Source organism: Silene latifolia, chromosome 7 (genome assembly GCF_048544455.1).
Source record: "Silene latifolia isolate original U9 population chromosome 7, ASM4854445v1, whole genome shotgun sequence".
In the NCBI taxonomy this organism is placed as follows: Eukaryota; Viridiplantae; Streptophyta; class Magnoliopsida; order Caryophyllales; family Caryophyllaceae; genus Silene; species Silene latifolia.
Genome location: NC_133532.1, coordinates 100,373,830 through 100,395,376, shown reverse-complemented (window position 1 = coordinate 100,395,376; position 21,547 = coordinate 100,373,830). Strand labels below are relative to the sequence as shown.

At 36.1% G+C, this 21,547-nt stretch overlaps 2 protein-coding genes across 3 annotated transcripts; one reads left to right on the top strand and one right to left on the bottom strand.

Moving 5' to 3' along the window:
• The first annotated feature begins 34 nt into the window (after positions 1–34).
• On the top strand, positions 35–4,533 carry LOC141592403 (cytochrome B5-like protein). The gene is made up of 5 exons (XM_074413044.1): positions 35–227; positions 319–368; positions 867–944; positions 1,081–1,172; positions 4,024–4,533. Exons 1-5 carry the CDS (start codon positions 143–145, stop codon positions 4,088–4,090), a joined length of 372 nt encoding a protein of 123 aa, XP_074269145.1. The 5' UTR covers positions 35–142; the 3' UTR covers positions 4,091–4,533.
• Positions 4,534–4,552: 19 nt separating this feature from the next.
• Positions 4,553–15,399, bottom strand: LOC141592402 (uncharacterized). Of its 2 annotated transcripts, none has more exons than XM_074413042.1 (14): positions 15,100–15,399; positions 13,163–13,218; positions 12,863–13,037; positions 12,299–12,400; positions 11,353–11,424; positions 10,897–11,013; positions 10,596–10,673; positions 10,417–10,479; positions 10,237–10,333; positions 9,364–9,442; positions 9,075–9,277; positions 7,135–7,280; positions 6,472–6,594; positions 4,553–5,059 (listed from the first exon to the last, which is right to left on the bottom strand). In XM_074413042.1, exons 1-14 carry the CDS (start codon positions 15,184–15,186, stop codon positions 4,907–4,909), a joined length of 1,551 nt encoding a protein of 516 aa, XP_074269143.1. In that variant the 5' UTR covers positions 15,187–15,399; the 3' UTR covers positions 4,553–4,906. The 2 variants fall into 2 exon arrangements, with proteins under 2 accessions (XP_074269143.1, XP_074269144.1); XM_074413043.1 differs by having other exon boundaries at positions 12,863–12,940; positions 15,100–15,210.
• Between the last annotated feature and the right edge of the window lie 6,148 nt (positions 15,400–21,547).

Genomic DNA, 21,547 nt, shown 5'->3' with positions numbered 1-21,547 from the left:
CTAGTCTTACTCACGTAATCAGGTTTTAGGTTCTTGACAGGTCAAAGTCATTAGTCCTTGACCATAATAAGTCCATGAAACAATGAAAGCTAATTGATTGATTGATTCCTGAGTTGAAACAAGTGAGGGAGGGAGATTAAAGATGGAGATAGTAACAGTAGTAGGATCATTGATTCTGGGTGTTTTATTACTATTTCTCTTTATTATCCCAACATTTACCAATTCCAGTTATTTTTCCAACTCTTTTTCTCCTATCTATTCTTAATTATTTCATATGATTTGTTAATTGAATTATGATAACTTCTTGTTAATTTGCAGGTCAATCTAAAACTGGACATTCCAATCAAACCACCAAATCTGCTGTTAAGGTACTATTTTACTATTTTTTTAATCTTTTTTTAATCTCCTATGTACTTGTATATATTATTGGGTTGATTGAAATTATAGTTTCATATTTAGTTTGAGCTCTGTTATGAGGAGTGGCTTGTTTGTCGCGAGATAGTAAATTAATGAATTAGTGAGCTTTTTAGGATGGTTTCTGCATTGCATTATTTTATTGGATTTCAACCGTACTTTGACACATTTTACTTCATGATTTAAGAAGATGTAATCATTCTTTCTACCATGGTTTTGGAATTCTTAAAGGATCAAAAGTATGTGATGATATATTGATATTCATTGAGCATTGAAATTGAAATTGTTATTAAATCATCTGATTTGTGATTTTGGGTTAATTGTAGACTGGTGGTAGAGTTTTCATGTTTCTGTTCTAAGAGATTACCTAATTTCACCTGTTAAATTCACTTAATAATGTGAGTTTTATGAGATGGAAGACGGTGCTTATCTTCTTTGTTTCTTGCTACAAGGCTCCCCAAAAGTACACAGCTACGGAAGTCTCATCGCACAACAAAAGAACTGATTGTTGGGTCATCATCAAAGATAAGGTTACTTGTAGTTTTTTTTCTTCCCTTTTTGTTTTATTCTCCGTCTTGCAATTCCGATGCATTCATTACAAATCCCTTTGTATTTTCTCTCTTTGAATTGTTTCTCTTCTTCCTTTATCGTTTTGCTACCTCATAGGTTTATGATGTAACTTCATATGTGGAGGAACATCCTGGTGGTGATGCTATCTTAACAAATGCGGGGGGTGATTCAACTGAAGGGTTTTATGGGTATGTCCCTTCTATGTTTTCCTTGCTGAAATATATTCTTTATGTCTGTTTGAAACTTCTACTAGTCTATGCCATGGGAATTATAATGCTCCTCGTGTGTTGTGGATTTTCAGACAGCTCATTACCTTATTTCCCGTTATATCACCATTATCACGTCTCTGAGAACATCACAGATATATAGCCGCATCAACCAGCACTTAAAGCGTGTAGCCATTCCTTAAACCGATATTTCCACGACATAATCTTCTATGCTAACATTATTAAATAGCCTAGGAATACGATCTCCTTATAAAGGGACACTAGCCTTGGTCTCCAAGGCATATGATATTTCTTAAACCTTGTACATAAGATGCAACTAGCAACACGCACACTATTATGTAGTTTCTATGTTGTTTTTTTCATGGCCTTCTAGTAATCCAATATTGATCTGATTTTAAAAGGATCATTATTTTGTTTTATTTTGGAAATGAGGCAAGGGCTGATTCACAGAGAATAGGAGCCAAATGTGTCGTGGGTGTGATGTCATCGATTGACAATGGTAGCCTTGTTATGTCAATGGTGCGTTTCAGTGAGCATAGCCAAAGTCAAAAACTATATGTTTGCGCCATCAAACATAAATCGATCATGTTGTTGGAGCAAACATAAATAAATATATGAAACAGTATGCACAATCAAACTCGACCGTGGATTTGATTGAACTCTGATTAACCCTTGAGTTTAATCTATGAATCTCAATTACAATCGGAAATTCAAAGAACCAAGTTCTTTATGCTTCAAAGAGAAGTTCATGCATGAATCTAAAATTTTTGTATTCATTCATGCTGTTGTGCCAAGGAAATATGATCTCCGAGGTCTACTAGTTATGCTAATGATGATACACTAGAGCCTATACTCTGTCTTTTACAACATGGCCTATAAAGTAGCCCAATTATTACAGCCACACTGTACTTTCTAGACATATGAGATTAGGGCCATGTACTTTCTAGAGCCTATACTCTGACTTGCCGAGCGATTAGGGATATATGCACTTAGACCATCCTTGTCCGTATTTATTTCTAGGGTCAATCAATGAGTGTCAGTGTCTATCGCTATTCGCTGACATGGGTCCTTGGAAAGACATCGTCTCATGTTGATGTCAGCTAAATGAAAGATTTACACTTGTCCTACGGTACTCGTGGATCAAGAATAGACGTGTGATCTTCAATGAAACGATGGTTCTTATAGAGCCTCAACCGTCATATGCAAAAGAATTTGCTTCATGAACATGACTTCCATGTTGCCTTCTCAAGCCATAGAACACGACCATACCTAACCTAACCTACTATGTGAAGCCCTTAGTAGTCGCTGGCAATGGAGAATATGACAAAAGTTATAAGGATTTGTGGAGGTTCTTTGAGCATTCAAACGTAGTCCATTTCGCGCGAGCCATATCATTTTAGAAAGCAACGACTTTGACCTAATCAGTGTTTTTGGAATTAATCAAAGATAATAATTTACAGTTTGGGTTCTGCAGTGCTGTCTAGCAGAAGCGTGTTCAGCAATTACAGTTTTCATAGGTCATCTTTGAAAGGGTGAAATGATTCGTTTTGGGTGAAAATTGTGTCATTTAAAGCCCAATAAGTACTCTTTCTACTGGTGCCAATTTCGTTCAAAGGCAAAGAACAATATGAACTCCGCAACCGTTCCGTATGATGGGCCTCGATGAAAAATTTGGAGCACCACTAAATAATTAGTTTAGGCTTAAGTAATATTCTGTTAAGTCTAGGAAGTAGTACAAATCAAAAGTCTACACTCTAGGGTGTCATCATTTGCCTAACTAGTACTCCGTACGTTTTAGAGTGCACGGTTAAATGTTAATATTATGATGTAAGATAATATTATGATTTAATATGATGTCATATGCCCAAGGCTATTGTAAGATAACATGATTGAATACAAAAATTTCGGGTTTTTCTCTTTTCGCAAAGTTCATGCGTGAACTCTTTAATCATAAAGGAATTTGGTTCTTTCTTGAATTTCCGATTGCAATTGAGATTCAAAGATTAAATTGGAGTGAGGTAGTTCAAAATTAATCACATTTCAATCAAATCCAAGATCGCATTCCATTGTCCATATCATTTCATTTTTATTTATTTTTGTTCCATCAACATAAAAAACACAAAATATAAAAACAACCCAGTTCGGTTCCTCGATATTATTGACGCATACTGTTCATGCGTTACTAGTGACACGTACTGTTCAGCATCACTGTTGACTCCCCACAAAACAAAGCCGATCCAAAATTTTTGTAGGACTTCCGCCCTCACATTAAATATATATTGTTTCTTAAGTGCACCTTGTATATAAGGTGGAGCTAGCAAACCGCAGTGTTATGTAGTTTCAATATTGCCTTCCTTTTTCCCTTGAGATCCAATATCAATATAAAACACTCCCTAGTTCCTACATACTAGACATATTCTAATCTATTACATGTAGTCTTATACAATATTTACTTCGAAGATCCCATATTATTTGGAAAAAAAAGCTCACGTTCACCTCGCCTCCTTTGATAATAAAAAATGAGCATCTTTTTGTTAGCCAACCCAACTCTGTTTGGGAATAAGGCTTTGTTGTTATTGGTGGTAAAATAATGGTCAATGTTACAAATTTGCTTGTGGTTGATATGCACTATCATCAATAACTCCGCTGTTTTGGAGGTACATCTGCTAGTCTTTCACATAAGATCGTCATTTTAAAGTTACCTTATTGTTGTTTTTTCCTTGAAAATTCTTGTTCCTAAGTTGATGCACTACATATAAATCCGAGTAGCATTTTCTTGTACTTGACTGAATATGATCTTTGTGCATGACAGGCCACAACATGGAACACGGGTCTTTGACATAATTGATGATTTCTGCATTGGAGAGCTGGAGCAGTAACTACTGAACCACGACTCACAATAGTTCATTTTACTTGTGCCGAATGATCAAATTTGTGGTCAATTGTTGTTTGGGTATAAAGTTGTCTCAATGGATGCTTGCAAAAAAAGCGTGGAGACTAACTTGTACCAAATAGAAGAAGTTCATTTCCTGGACATAGATCCTCCTGATTTCAGAGTTTGCTTCCAACTTCATTGATGAATGGCCTTGTTAGTTTTTATTAGGATGAACATGAATTTTATCCGTCTAAAATCGATGATTATGTTGAGAATTGAGATGCAACTACTTCTCTACATGTTCTGATATTAACTCGTGCTAGGAACTACTGTTCAGATAACTTCTTGTCGCTGTTTAATGTAAACCTCTTGTGTGATGAATCATCTGTATTCTAGTGTACTGTTGAGCAATTTTGATAGTTTCTTTTGAGAACCGTATGTTCGAACATCCCAAGGATCAACATTCTACCAAAGTAAGTATATACATGCTCTTGTCCGAAATCAGTACTCAAATCCTTAGCACCCAAAATAAAATACATGCAAAACAACTATTTCTATCACACCCTATAAACTGAATCATTTGTTCTTTACACTGTTAGAACTGAAACCATTTGGCATACATTACAAAAAATCAGCTCATAGCTGAAGCCCCCAAAATCATTGAAGAATACAAAAATTGGACTCTAGGGCATGAATTAAATCAAGTAATCAAGTAATGAAGAATAAGCAAATAGACATGTCCGCATATCCGCTAAAATTTGCTTCCAAGTCCCTGCTGTCCAGAATTGCAATTTGCATCCTGACGTTAGTATTAAGGATCCTACATATCATACTTCTTGGGCTGCCACCACTGATCTACCATTGCTACTAATGAATTAATGAGTGAAGTTTTTGGTGGAGATCCTCGTTTCCCGTACAAATTCTTTCCGCTAAGATCTGTATATTTTGGGCCAATGTTTTTCCCTCGATCAATCTGCACAAAAGATAGCTTAAGCTTTAAGCAACATGTTTTTGACAGTTTGTGAAAATTTTAATCGATAAAAAATCATTGGATCTCACCATACCATCAACAAACTTCTCATATTTAGAAAAAGGAAAAAGAAAACAAAAAGAGAATTTCTCATACCACAGAGCATGGAGAAAATGGCTAAAGTTTAGAGGAGAAATGTCTACACTAACCAGATTGAAACTCCCTCCGGTTCACTCAATTATCCCATTTGCTAATTTTTGTGAGATTTTGAACAATGGGTTTAATAGAGTTTAGTAGAGTAATATACAAAGTTTCACTTCCCGGTATTAGTGGAGTTCTGATAAAAGGGGCAGGTCAGATTTGGTATAATTGACAATAATTGACAATTACATGTAGAGTTTCACTTTTTCGGTTATTGTCTAGTCAAAATTTCCACAACTGGAAATGTTGTGAATTGGTTTAAATGGCCCAAATAAAAGGAGTATGTAACAACCACACACCACAGGAAGTCAGCAAAGAAAGAGAACAAAAGGTGATTCAAAACTCAAATCCGTGACAATGCCACCACAGGACTGCGTCACTCACTCATTCTACATCTCTCTACTCACATAAGAGAGACTGCTACTGATTGTCACCTTGCTTTTCATAATAGGAAAAAAGAATCACTTGGGAACCTTAATATTAAAGTTAGAAAGTGAACGAACGTAATGAATGGTACTTGGTAGCTTAGTTTGAGAAGGCGCAATGAGGCAATGGACTTCCAAGGCGACGAGGCACAAGGCAAGGCGCATTGATTATCAAACGAACATTAATATTTTAGAATAATTTTTTGTGTCACAATAGTCCTCTTTTTATTTTTAAAGAGGGCTAGCATGAATTTATAAGCGGAAATTTAGCATTAAGGGGAGAAGAGAGGGTGAAAAATGTGAAATAAAAGAATTTGGGAAAAAAGAAATATAGGGTTTCATAGTAAAGCGTCTCAAGTGCGCTGCGGGTACGCCTCACTAGTTGGGGCATGCGCCAAGGCGATTTGGCAGGCGCCTAGGCCTGCCTCAGGCGCTTTTTTTAAACTAAGCTTGGTAGAGGGGCGAGGGACAAGGGGTGATCATCAAACAAATTGCCCATGTTGTCTGTGAGAAGGGGGATGTAAAGGGAATTCTGAAGATGTCGTTGCACATTTCAGAAGTTTTCTTTGCACCCCTTTCACGAAATTTGGAGCAAGTGCTTAAAAAGTGGAAAGGGAAAAAAAAGTGCGAGATTAGCAAACAAATTGGAAGGTAATGAATTTCCGTTCTTTGAATAAGAACGAAAATTAAGAGTTCTAACGAAGTCTTTAGACGAGGCACTGGACTACAAACAAGTTTTTTGATCAAGAAACATAATTACCACTTACTTACAAGGGAAAGTTGGTATACCTTGTAAATCTTTCCATTCTTCAGGTAATATCTAATGCCAGACCAATTGATAGATAGTGAGAAGTGAGATCGAAATGCAGAAACGGTGTATAAGAAGTTATCCACAAGCATTGCCACAAACACCTGCAAGCCATGCCATTCAAATCATATACCTAGTGGTTAAACACATCATCTGCACAAATAAAGAGCATGACAATAATGCAGGACAAAACCTGAGAAAGTTCAGTAATCATGTAATACTCAAATAAGTAGTTGATCTTCACTTATCACTTTTGAATTATGATAAACAAACATAGATTCATGTAAATGAGCTTACGCAGGACAGTTTCCATTAATACAGGGGACACCAAAGCACCAAATCGCAAAAGCATTTGAAACTAAAATGATGAAAGAAGGGAAAAAAGTAAAAGAAACAAAGGAAAAAAAAAAAAAAAAAGAGGTTTTAAAAAAAAATCATTGAGATAACATACGAGAAAAAAGCATAAAAATAAGGACAACAACCAGAAAAAAACAAATGAATTGTGACTTTTGGAAAAACTTCTGCTAACAAGTGTAATAAAATTCATTTAAACATTGAAAAGGAATAAAGGATAAACAAGAATGTATTCAAGCGCAGATAAAAAAAAGGTTTGAAACGAAGTAATTCTGAAAGAAAATACGTACAAGGCACCAATTATAGGTAGCAAGTGACAATGGAGGTGCTTCAGGAGATAGCATGTTGCACAAGTGAACTTCTATCCTTGTCAAGTTCCACATGGAAAGCAACTCAATAGCCGTGCAAGTAGCTAGACAACCAACGAGCAATAATCCTGCAAGTGAAAAATTGACATTACACAAGTATTGTACACAAATATAAGCAAAGTTTAAGATTCATCCAAAAACCAAAATCCCAAATATGTGATAACTGACAAGTACTGAAACATACTCCCTTTATCCCAATCATTTGTTTGCCTTTTTTATTCTTTGTGAGGGGTATTTTAATCAAAGGCAAGCAAATAATTGGGACGGAGGGAGTAGTTTTTAATCACATGACCCTGATATTTTCGGGAACTTAACGTCAATTTCACACATGGAAAAAAAACATTGATCGATAAATAATGTAAAAGTAAAATAAACCCAAAGCAAATACGACCACTATACAAATAATGCCACTAAAACGTAACCAGCCAAAATAATAAGATCAATATCGGAATTCGGAATATAAGCAAAACATCATCTAAAAACATTAAAATTCAAACAGTACCTCTAGACCAAATCCATAGATAATTATATTAGAAGACTAGTTATATTGCCTCACACACTCAAACCCAACTATTTATGTAAGTGTATCCCACAAATTCCGTAAAATATGTCTGTCTTAAGCAAAACCAACCGAAGCAATAATGCTAGAGTAACTACACCCAATTCCATGCCTTATTCTCTTTCAAAACCATGCAAGATACAAGGTATTTGTAATACCTTGCACAAGTTTGGAGTTACCAAACAACACTAAACAAGATTCAAAAATTCCAAACGTTCACTGGACTTCAATGCATGTACGTACCATTCACTGAAAACTTTGCCCCAAACATTGTCTCGCTTTTTGTTTGATGGAAATGTGCATATTGAGAACCAAAGTCCAAAACAATTCACCTTGGAACTTCAACAAAGTTAAGGTTTGGACCCAATATGTATGAATATGCGCAAACGAGTTCGCCATTCATTGTGGTTGAGTGAATTTGGCAACCCAGAAACTGCCATCATTAACTATTAATTTTCCTGGCAATTAGGATTACTTGTACACCCACAAGAAAGCATTTAACATGTACGACCTTCAGTCAAAATTGTCGAACTTGAAAATTTCTTTATCAAAGTTTATAGCGTCTTATATGTACCAAAACATTTGCAACCTTACTACATAAATACTCATCTCATTTATGTTGTTCCCATTTGACTTTACTCTTGATCTTAATATTTCTCACGATATAGACTACCTACAACTTTTCAAAAAGATAATATGAAAATAGTGATTTTGACAAATCAAATCGAGAAAAATTTAACATCGTATCAACACTTATGTTTTGAGAAATTAATGTTCAAAGTTGAAATCATTTGACTACCAAAGTCAAATGTGATTGCAATGGAGGAAGTATAACTAGTATCTGTCACTTTGCATTTGCGAGCTACGCCGTAGTTCTTGAAGAAAAAGGCCCCATCATAATCTTGCAATTTCAGAAACATTTTGACTCGCAACTATACACACATAGGGATAAAGATATAGATTTCATGTCCTCCCAGGGTAATTCAGGATATGGTACGACCTGTGTCCTACATCCTGCCTCCTGTTACTTTCCCTAATATGCCCCCACTAAAACCAACCAAAAGCATCCCTGCTGTCCATTTTCTTTAAAGCAACTTATTCACAATGAATTATCACAAGATTCACAACCCAGGCTCACAGACAAGTATTGCCATCATTAAGTTGATTAATCCTACTTGCACATTGCTCCTTGGTAATTGAAATGTGAAACGATCATCAAAATCACGCTTCACCGGATCCATACGTCTTGATTACAACTAGAAATCATAAGGACCTACCTAATAAGAGAAGAAAACTAGCTCACCACCAAAATTAAGAGCTTCCACCTGTCCACTAGAAACCATTCGAAGAGCTGCTGCAACATGGATCACAGCCATAACATATGGTGCAACAAATCCCCATGAGAGATAGCAGTGGACAGAAAACAATGCACGATTCATGATCCAATTAACCTTTGAAACATATGATTCCAAAACAAAAGTTTGTTTCCTCAAGTAGTTCCAATACCTACAAAGTTTGATGCCAAGGATAGCAAGATGTAAACATACAGATAATTTATTTAAACCAATAGCGACGCCATGATTATAACAAACCTTGAGAAATTCAAATCACTGGCGAGTGGATGAGGAAAGACAGCAACTGGGGGAGATGTTATAAGTTTTTTATGAGCTCCTGAAAGAGAGTGCATAAATCAGTACCAAATACACACCGTTAAACAACTATACAAGGATGCACCAACATTGGATAAAATGTTTACAAAATTTCATAGAAACTACTAACATAGCCAGATCGCCAAAAAGTGAAATTATCAATTTACGTTTCATGCAAAATATGCATGCATTAAATAAACAACTTACAAGCTAACAAAGTTCAAATCAATCAAATAAACAACCACCTTCAAGAAATTAAAGAGAGAGTTCAGGATGGAGATAAAAGAAGTATACAGTTGCATGCAGAAGAGTTTCGCGTATTAAAAATAGGTAATTAAGATAAGCTGGCTATTCAGACAAGCATCACCTACAGTACATACTTAGATAAAGGCATTCATCAAAAAAATAAATCAAATTTTGACATCTCAGCTAGATGGAGCAATTTGACAAGATTGCCAGTCATCATTGAACTCTTGGCGGGTATGAGCAGATTTTAATGTGTATCAAGTACATCTAATAGCAAAGTAATGAGTCATGAATACATTTCCATGTGATTTAAACAATGCCCATAAAATTAGAGTAGAACAGAGAATATGATAAGGTGAATAACAAATTCTACTACAGAGAACTTCGTTCTGTAAGTAATATGGTCTATAGATTGAAGAACGTCAAAAGGGTGTATGCTGTTTCCAATGTACAAAAAGACACCAAAGGGGGCACACCCATACACAACTTGCAGGTTGCAACAAGCAACAATCTTCAAAATCAAGGGGGAAAACAGAAATTGAAATCATCAATTTTGTATCAATAAATTACCAGCTATAGCTGCAAGTGTCATATCATCAGAATATCCACCATCTCGAAGTCCAGAGACCACACCATAATTGTCATTTCTGAAGTCATCTGCATGCATCTGAGAGTATATGAAATTAAGAAAAACGGGATTAACTGTGTATCTGCATCTCATTTAGAATGTTGCGGCTGCTGAATACTTACCATCATGCACCCTCCCCATAGAAAAAATGTTTTGCCACCAGTAGCAAATCCCATAGAGCAAGGCTGTAAGCAAAACCAAGAACATAAAAGTAACAGTATTTTCATGGAGAAAGAACTGCCTGATTATAAATGACACAAAAAAGAGAATAGGATTCAATAATAAATGGACCAGCTCATACCATGTGATATTCATATATACAATAGCTACCCAAGCTTCCAGAAGGCAAATCAAGCGGATATCCTGTTTGAATAAATATCTGCACACCATTGCCAATTAGCCAGTGAACAAAAGGAAGGAGATCATATGTAAATGACGACATATATGTCCATAGAAGTAGTTAACAGAAAGGGTGACTAATAGGCAAAAAAACAGAGTTCAAACTGATGATATTTATGCCACAGAATGGATTAATAATGTGTGACAAAGATATGGAACAATAGAAACAAATAAACATAATACAGACAAAAGAACAATCATACCTCAGGATTTTTTTCCATTTCAGCTGTGAGAGCACCTATTGTTCCTGGGTGAAGCCTAACATCGTCATCTAGGAAGAGTATATACTTGCTATCTTTATGCATTTTTTCTGCTCCAATCTGAGAGAGAGAAGAATACACATATAATACTAGTTAGTATCACCAGTCTAATTCATCGCGGCAACTAACAAATACAAATTGCACAAGAGTTTGTACGTAATTATTTTTAAATTTCTCTCAACTGCATATACCCACAACATATCTGTTTATTAACAGTGATTAGATGTTTAGATCCATAGCACTTGAGGAGTTATGTGTTGACTTTTTTTTCTACAAGAAGTAATAATGTGATCCTATGAATATCTCTCGGAGCTCTTCCAGCTAGTAACAGGGGAGGCTACATAGCTTTGTCTCAGAGAGGTCATTTCAGCATCAAGCTAGGGTAAAAAAACAGCTTACCAGCTGATTATGAATCTTCTGGCTGCAGGTAATTGAATAGCCTGCTACAATAACCTTAGCATCAACTTCATCCTGCCAACTTAAGTAAAATAGTTACTACAGAAAACAAATGATCGAAAGAATTTTCAGGACCAAGAACAAGATGTAAGGCATGTACGTTGCATCAATTGGATGTGTCCCCTTTCCCACAACCTGTGTTACTTGGACTAGGGTACGGGTGTTGGAGAACGTGTACTTATTCTAGTATTGAACTCAACATGACTTAAATTTTGAGAGACAGGAACTATGAACTAAAATGAGGTTGAACATGTGTGTACAGGTCTTCAAAACATAAATTTAGATAAAAATATTATATATATGAAATAGTGAAATGCAAAGATGATGAAACATAAGGCTTAAAACCACGAAAAATCATACTACATGCTTCGTATAATCGCTCCGTCTTATTCATTTGTTTACCTTTGATTAAAATATCCCTCACAAAGAATAAAAAAGTAAACAAATGATTGGGACGGAGAAGTATCATACTCTTCCTTTACTTTCCTCATGCAAGCCTTAATTTCCGCATCCACTAGAGTTAAATCGGTCAGTGTAGGATATGGATTCCAAACCAATATGCTATATCTACGAGTGTAGTGTCGAAAATTGGTAGGCCTTAAAAAAACAGAGTCGAAGCAACAAAGTCCAACATCCAACCAGAAAAAGGAGTATGACTAGTCATTAAAATAATAAAAGCTAGAGGCTCCTAAAGTACAACAGCCACATTGACATTGTCACCTGAAATGGGCGAATTATGTAACCCCCATCATAAAGAACAAATCACTACATTATTATTATGTTTGAATCGCGATGAAACAAATCCAGATCAAGCAAATTCTAAGCTCCTAGCAATGCAGCCAAGGTGTTAAAGTTAAAATGAGACAACTTAAATAACAAGAGCTGGTACCTGAAATTCTTTCAAAAGCATAGATACAGCATGGTAAGCTGGGTCTTCAGTATTCTCCAATACAAAGAGAAACTCCACTGGACCACCATATAATGATGTAATCTACATATTGGCAATAAAAAAAATTATCTTAGCAAAAATGGTGAGAAACGTTCTATGGCTGCCAACGGAATATGGAAAACAAAACTAATAATAAGAACAGCTCAATCGCCAACAAAACCTAGCCTCCAAATAGTGGTAAGCCCCACAAAAGCTTTCTTAAACAACTAATATTATGCGAGATCTCTTATTTTCATTTATCAATACTCATTTTTTCGTGGGATTGTTATCAATATAATAAGTTTTAATCGACGGGGATTATCGTATTGTTTCGTAATACATCAAGTTAATGAACAGTTGAAGTTTTTATGATTTTGGAGCACAAGAGTTTATTTTGAATGTATTTTTACATTAATTTTCCTTTGTCTACTTCATTGTAACAATTATTAATGAGATGACAATTTCAAAAAAAAAGGCATGAACAGTTGAAGTTTTGCATTCATTAACCTTAGGAGTCTCACTCACCTGACTTCTCCAGTTATGCAAGTTGTGTTCCCCAAATCCTTTCAAAGGCATAACAACTGATACTCTTGGCAGATTGACCTGCTTAGAGTGTTCAAGCTCATTAATGTCATGACAAAGGAAAGCAAGGCTATTTCCGCATTTCATCTCATTCTTCATTTCCTTGATCTCTCTATTTCTGTATAAAGGACTAGTTGTTAAATAGCATTTTCAGATTGTTTTTTTTTTTTTTTTTTTTTTAAGAAAAAGGGGGAAAAAAGCATCCCTAGGGTCAGTTCAATATCTACGTGTAGGTCTCGTTACCTGACATAGGCTGCACACGCCCACCCAAAAGCTAGAATTAGACATATTAGACAACCCTGCAACAGAAGCAATGGAACTTAGCACCATCTACTGTGTCGCTTATTAAACCGAAACGCCATGCATGAGCGTAAGAAGGCAATGATTGAAAGGCAGGTAGTAATACAACCTCGAAGTTTAACCAAGCTCTAGGCAATCATGGTCATGAGCATTTCAATATAAAGGAGATGGTTAAGGAAATATCTCAAACCTAGAACTAATAACAAGACAAGCTGGAACAACTAAGAAATTACTCGTACAACACAATGGTGGACATTACACAAGGATCACGGGCGAAATCATTGCTAATGGGATGGAGGAGATATCACACTTCTACAGTTTCTCGCTGACATAAAAACAAGGAATTGGATGTACCACAACAAAATAAGAAATACATGTTCAAGAAAAGATGAACATACTCTGTATTTCTAAATCAAATATGCTCCATATGATGATGTTTTAACTCCCAACATTACATAAATGCCACAAGGCCCACAGCTATCCATCCGAATCAATCACATTGAGAAAATTAGATCAAATTCTTCTAAAAAATACAAACAGCCCAGCGCTTTAATTATCCTTAAAAAACTTGTCTTCAACAAATCTACATATTTTTCCACATACATCAAAGCGGAGGCTGTATTTGCAAAAAAAAACGCAGCGACAAAGCCCCCCCACCTAATGCCAGATTTTCTAAAACAAATCAGTGGTAAGGTTATTTAATGTTTGGGAACCTAGAATTGGAATTGAATTCTGTAATTGAGACATTTCAAAGCGTTTGGGAACTCCAAGAATTTGGAATTGGACTTAATTCCTCATCAATTCCAACCTAGTTAAGATTTGGGGCTCTCAAATTCTTACCATATACTTCCTCCATTCAACTCCACTCTACCACTTTACTTTTTCACATTTGCCAACGCGTACTTTACACGCTAAATATCATTAGCTACGTATTTGCAAAAATTATTAAAGTTGGATATTTTTAATGTACTCGTAAAAACAAACCAAACAAGATCCTACATGAATATATTTTCACTTATGTATTGAGAGAAAATTGAAATCGAATGTTTATTTATGAATAGTGTACAAAATAGAATATGGTAGAGTGGAGTTGAATGGAGGAAGTAGTAGTCATTTCAATTCCATCACTACTTACGTCTTTGTTTATGAAATCTCATCGCAATATTTTTATTTATGATATTTTTTCCGATCGCAATATTTTCCATGACAATATTTATTTTTTTCAAATAATTTTTTTTTTTATGACCTCGACCTATATCCGTCCCGTTGAATTCCAATTCCAATTCCATAGGTTTCCCAAACGAGTTTTTGTATTTGGAATTGGAATTGAGTTCAAACATTTTGATTTCTACAATTGAAATCATGACAATGAAATGAATTTTGAATTTCCAAACACTACCTTATTTCCTTGATTATCTTTGTTCTAGCATGTTACCACTTGCTTCTAAGCTTGTACAGTAATAATAAAATTACCAGAAAATTTATAACTCTCACCTTTACTAATTCCAGATTTTCAAAATTCTCACTTTTTCAAAAAACTTTGAAAACCCACCATTTTTGATGATTTCCTCTAAAACTCCTACCCAGAGACAAGCATCATATGCGTAAACTCTTAAAATTGATCAAACTTGCTAGCATCTCTTCAGCTAAATAACCTAATTCTAACTGCATTTACTAAACTTTAGTTCCTCTGTCCTAATCATTTGTTTATTTACGCGTATTTTAATCAAATGTAAACACAAATTGAATGCATTATAATAACCTAAAATAAATCAAAATTCGGCAAGAAAAACAGCTTAAAATGCGCAATCGAAGGACGAAATTCAAACAAATTTCAGCCGGCAACATAATTTAAACATTCTATTTAAAAAAAAAAAAACCTGGATCTGGATGAAGATAGCAAGGGGAGTAACGCAAGCTTGGGTTGCAGTAATCAGGAACATATCAATGGATTCCATTGCAGACATGGTGTTGCGCCAATAATATATAATATATTATTTTATTATTTTTCAAAAAACTTAATTTATTAATTATTAATAATAAAAAAGTGTGATAATGACGAAAGAATACCCAGTTAATTTATTATCTCTTCCTCTCAGATCGCCATTAACGAGAGGGAGAGACGAGGTGAGAGATAAACGAAGGGGAAGAAGAGAGTTGAGAAATTAATAAATGGAGACAAGGTGACTACCCAGTTCTCCCTTTATTTATTTACGCAATATTGAAATACAGATAATATTCAACATTTTTATTTTATTTTTGATAAATATTTATTCAAATTTTATACTCCAATTCTTTCAAAAAAAAAAAAAAATACTCCGTAATAGGTATTCTATTGCCGTATTATTCAATCCATCATAATCAATAACGGTCTATTATTGGCAATATTTCTCCTACGAACGACTGTATATCATCCCTCGAAAGTATGATCAATTTCGTATTTTTGGTTGTGAGTGCTTTGTTCTCCTTCAATCGAATGAACATACAAAATAAGTCAATCCAAAAGTAAAAATGTTGCTTCTCTCTCTAGTGTTCCAAAAGAAAACCCCCAAATATAACCTAATTTGATCCACCACTTTCACCCACCACCTCCAATCACCTGCGCTCCTTTACTGATCGGTCGTACGCCGGAGATGAGGTGGATTCTTAGCTCATCTCCGGCGGACGATTCACCCACCTTCTTTGTTTCCCCTCTTTGTCTACGGCTCACCACTACTCGGGAAGTGTGATTCCATTCTCGTCTCACCTTATGACTCGTTAATATGTTTGCTTCGTTTGATTGCTTTTGTATGCAGCCTGTGATCGCAACGCCTCCTGTGTCGGATATCCCGTCCCTCAGTACCATCGTCCTGTCACCGAAAACCGTGCGTGCAACCTAGGGGTGATCCCCCATTCCCCCCACCCCTAGTATGGACTTTTCTTGGCTCGTTGGTCTGTGTCGATGATCTTAGCTAGTCTGTTGGTCTACCGAAGTTGAGTCGTTGTTCCTTGAGGTGACGATTTGGGACTGAATTGGTGCCCCCCCCCCCCCCCCCTTCCCCCACCAATCGGCCCCATTTCATGTGTCACTTATGTCTCTCAGTGTTGTCCTCCTGTTTTGTCCTCTTGCATGTAAGGCGGTGGTTCTGGGAGGTGTCGTTAGGTGAAATGGGTGTCCTTTGTTAGATAATTAAAAGTACTAAATAGAGTAAATGTGATGATTATGCCGGGGAAGTATAGTATCAAGTGATTAGTAAAAGTTAAAACAGAAAAAGTTTTATGGGACGGTATGGGTGGGATACGTCAGGTTGTTTTGATGATTCATACAAAGTGTGATGTGTCGCTGTATTTGTCCCTTTGTTGTTTTAAAATGGCAAGGGATTATGTTGGTCCTTGTTTGCTGATTACTGTCAATTAGTGTGTGATTGACATTAGTTGTGGTGTTGAAGTCCGTTTTGCTGTCTTTAAGTTTCTTGTGTGTTTAAGGTCTGGTTAATAGGCTCCTTGGTCAGGTGTTTGCGCTCGGCTGTATCTTTTGGGACTGATATGGTGTTTCCCTCCCTTTCCCTACCTATCGACCCTTTATCCTTTGTCACTATTGTCTGTCGGTTTTCTGTGAGACTTAAGGGTGGTTATTGTATTCTTTCTTCCAGCTGTGGCGAGTATTTGATGGCTTGGGTTCCTGTTTGGGTTGAATCGTTAGGCTGTATCGATAGGAGCCTGGTGTGGAGTTTGGTTGGTCTTGCTGTGGTGGTTTTCTTATTCATTAAAGGACTTTGTTGGAATGTAAAGGGCTTAAATAACCCTCTTGCTCCGATGATTGCAAAGATTAGAGCGATTCTTTCCAGTACTTATTTTGATTTTCTGTTCTTAGCTGAAAAAAAAATATAATGTAGACTTAGTTGATCCTTGTAACACCCTCATATGGTTGGGACCCTTCCTCTAGGCAATTCCCGTCACATGAAGATGTCACAAACCTTGGTTTCCCAAGAGTGTAGTGCAAACAACAAGTAAAGAAGTACTTTAAATAACATAAATAGTTAAGTTGTAAAGTTAAGTGATCACAAGTTAAGGGATATGAAAAATCATCCCAATAGTACAACCAAATCGAAAAGAGTTTAAATGTCAAAAACTAAATAAGAACAAGTGGCGACAATGAGGTAGACCGCTCCCAAGCCCGCTAATTAAACATGTGCACATGTCGACATTGCTCCCCATATGGGCGGAAATCATCATATGGTTCATCACAGACATTCAAACTCGAGTGTTAGCCAATGATATGAATGTTCAATAATAAACAAGAGATGCAACTAACTTACTAATTTAATGAGGTATATAAACATGACAAGTATCCACTAAACTCATCTCCTCCAACCGTGACCGGGACACGCCCACGACGTCACCAAAACCACTAAGGTACTCGGAATACGTCCGTGATACCGGGCCCGAGTGCGACTCGAGTCCCCTGCCAAACGACATGCCTCACCGCATGAGTCCCTCCATAACCCAAGTACTAATGTGCACATTCCCTTGGAGTGGGAAGTTCCAAGGGAGACTTGAGCGGAAGACAGTTTCCCAACCACCTTCCGTCTCCAAAGCCATCATCAACATCCCCCAACAATCTCCAATGTCAATAATTCATCAACAACAAGAACAATTAACCAAACAAGCATGTCATTCAATTCATACAACAACCAATTCATGTTCATAACTTCATTAATTCATTTTCTCTTCCTTTAATTGCTTATTAACATGTTATAGTGCAAGATAATTAATACTAGATTCATTCACCATACTCATTATTCCCAAAATTATCATAAGACCATAATATGTATCAAACCCTAATTATCCAAAACATATTATAATGTAAATACTATGAGATAAATGTAATTAATGGTATTAAATGCACAATTAAACACTCATAACACCATAGCTAAGTAGGGAAACCCTGCCTTGAGCTTATTTCCACAATTCCACAAGCTAATCCCTAGAAATGCTCCTCAATGAAGCTTCCTACACATATTAATTATTATAATCAATACTACAATTTATTATAACAACATACTAACTAAACTCCTTGAATTCCTATAACATAATTAAGTATGGAGTAACTTACTAACTAAATAAAGTTGTTAAGACAAGAAAGAAGAGAAGAGGAAGTGTAGATCCACTTACAATAAAGGAGAAAGGCTAAGGAGGCAAGAACTATTCTATAGAAACTTAGGGTTTTTGAGAGGATTTGATGGTGGAGAGTTTAGAGAGAAGTTGGTGAAGTTAAAGAGTGGTGAATAGTGTTTAAGAGGGGTTTTGGTGTAGGAAATCTGCAATGATAGGGTTATGAAAGCGACATCTCACCAAACATTTCCCGTATAAAACTCACTCGAGCGGCACTCGGTCGAGTAGGAGCCCACTCGATCGAGTGGAGGCTCCACTCGGTTGAGTGGATGGTCACTCGATCGAGTGACCGACTTTCCAGGCTTTTCTGCCTACTGTATTGGAGTACTCGGTCCTCCACTTGGTCGAGGGGATCAGCACTCGGCCGAGTGGGTTCTTTATGAAAGATCATAGATCCTAATTAGACTCTCTAATTAAAAGTCAAATTATTTCATAATTTGTGTTTAGGTGATCTATGTAACATGCATGCAAATATGCAATATTAAAGCATTTTAATAAAAAGATGGAGGAAATCAGATTTCCTTACATTAGGTTAATGGTAAAAATGGGCACAATCAAGATCTCCTATCTTGATTGATCTTGAGCTTAAAATAATAAATGATCCTCCTTACCAAATTTTCAAAGAGAAGATCTCCTAACAATATGCACCCAAGAACAAATACTCAATACCTTACAAATATTAACTAGATATTTGATAAGATCTACCCTTGATAATATGTAAAATATTACTAACACACTTAGTAAATATTTTGATTACTAACAATTCTTAGTAAATGATTTTTATTATTTATAGAGAGATAACCAACTTTTTATAATCACATGCAATATGTTCAAGTAAGTAGAAAATGAACAATGTGGGTATAGAAAAAGGAGGGAAGTCGGCCACCTTATGGTGCATGGGGAGTTTTTTTTTTTTGATGCCCAATAAGAAATTGCATGGGGTAGACAAAATGGGTGGAAAAGCACACCCAATAAGAAAAGGAGGTGTATAATGATTATGCCTCATGCACAATTACACACATAATTACACGTTCCAATGTGCCCTTATCGGGTCCATTTTGGTTCTTATATTTGTCGCACAAATACGTGTAATTTTACTTTAAACATCGTTTTATGTTTAAATAACTCCCGATTAATTTTGTCCAAAACACTCCGTAAATATACGTGTACAGCTACACATATTATTTACGTACTAATATTAATCACATTAATCTATTAGTAAAATTTTAGTGAATTAACAGTTAATTAACTAAAACCCGTCTCATAAAATTAATTATTCAATTATCGCGTAATTAAATAATAACTGCCGCGCCTCGAGTTCGTAACTCGAAATCTCTGTAAAAGGATCAACTAACTTTTTAGTCAATAAATAAAGGGACTAAATAAATTGTATCTCATACAATTAATTAGTTGTCAATTGGGGTTTGTTCCTTTAGGTGTGACCGAAAGGGGTCAGTTGATCACCGCCGTCACACGACAATAACGTCAAACTCTAGTCAGCCAACCGTTATCGATTTACGTTAATCAACTGGCGAGGATCATAAAATAAATATCCTGATGATATTCCTTAAATGAGATTTATGACGTAAACGCACTATTGTGGAGGACACTCACTCCAACAATCTCCCACTTGTCCGACAGAAGGTGCGCGCTACCAATTCTCTTATCCGTTTTAATCTCCCACTCAATGCAAGGTGTCTTTCAGGTCGCACTTGCACATGAACATACCGCGAGTGGTTTTCTCGATCAGGAGTGTGACTACAAGACCGGAAAAATCCACTAACGATTACTTCCGAGCGTGGCCACGCATTTACAGTCACAACTCCTCGAGTGGCCTTGAGATATAGTAATCCAACGTGGGTGGATAATTCTTGTATGCCCTATCTATCTTTGCTCAATACAGATCACCATGACTCAGAAGATGCCTTTTGGCCTCCTTTCACGGCACGACCTAGGACAAAAACCAAAGTCACTCGGAAACTGCACTGACTTTGGGTAATAGTCTCCAGTCAAAAGAATCGACTCATTGGAACATCTTAGAGATCCCTGCCACTACCAGGCGTCTATAATAGAACTAAGGGACTCTCTAAATGGTCACTGTCCGACAAAAGTGTCACACACTCTGCCTATGTAATCGACTAGTCATCACGTATGACCTCATGGTGTTGAACCAACCATCAATCGACTTACAATCTAGTCACTCCGAGACGTCACCTCATTAAGTGACTAGGGACAAAATACAATGTTCATCTTATTCACTTGAATAGTGTTCAACATTGTCTCCACAACTTATTCGATAAACAAGGTATTATAAATTTAGTCACACTAAAATGAAAGAATTCATAAATGAATGCTTAAACAATGAATGCGATTATCATATATATAAAAAGTGATACACTATCCAATTATTACATATCCATAATCTAAAGAAATTCTGATACTCGTCTCAATCCCATTGCGACGACATGACCATCATGCTTAGCCTTTGATAAAGGCTTGGTTAAAGGATCAACAATATTATCGTCTATCCCAACCTTACAAAGGTCAGTTTCCTTCCTTTCCACATAATCTCTAATTACTTGGTATTTCCTTTCAATGTGTCTAGATTTATTACTAGACTTCGGCTCTTTGGCTTGAAAAATAGCCCCACTGTTATCACAATATAGAGTGATCGGATCTTTGGCGGAATGGACTACTCCTAGTCCCTCCATGAATTGCCGAATCCAAACAGCTTCCTTTGCAGCCTCAGACGCTGCAAGGTACTCAACCTCTGTTGTAGAATCCGCGGTAACGCTGATAAGGCTAAAGTCGTATCACCAATATCAAAATAAATCTATCTCAGTTACTAACAAAATACCTAGCGGTAAGACAGGAATCGAATCCACAGGGAGGCGGTAATAATCAGTTTGCTAATATTTAGATCGTCTGAAAGTAACCGTTTCTTGGGGGTTTTGGTTTGTTTGTTATCTAACAACTAATAACGATTAATCAAATGGTTTATAACAATAATATTGAAGGTCTAGGATTTCCGGTTCACTAGGTTAATTATATGGGGTCTCTTAATCAATTGCTAGGTCAATCAAGTTATCTGAGGTCACAAGATTGATTAATTCTATTTATGTCCTTTAGATCGATTCTAACATGCAATCGCTATAATTAGACTCAATCTATTTG

Excerpts from the sequence above, each read along its gene's own strand:
- LOC141592402 (XM_074413042.1), bottom strand. The coding sequence starts at position 15,186 with ATGTCTGCAATGGAATCCATTGATATGTTCCTGATTACTGCAACCCAA. Across the intron at positions 10,480-10,595 it reads GTATATATGAATATCACATG|CCTTGCTCTATGGGATTTGC; the intron begins GTATGAGCTGGT and ends TTTTGCTTACAG. Across the intron at positions 10,334-10,416 it reads TATGGGGAGGGTGCATGATG|ATGCATGCAGATGACTTCAG; the intron begins GTAAGTATTCAG and ends ATATACTCTCAG.
- LOC141592403 (XM_074413044.1), top strand. The coding sequence starts at position 143 with ATGGAGATAGTAACAGTAGTAGGATCATTGATTCTGGGTGTTTTATTA. Across the intron at positions 369-866 it reads CCACCAAATCTGCTGTTAAG|GCTCCCCAAAAGTACACAGC; the intron begins GTACTATTTTAC and ends TCTTGCTACAAG. Across the intron at positions 1,173-4,023 it reads TCAACTGAAGGGTTTTATGG|GCCACAACATGGAACACGGG; the intron begins GTATGTCCCTTC and ends TGTGCATGACAG.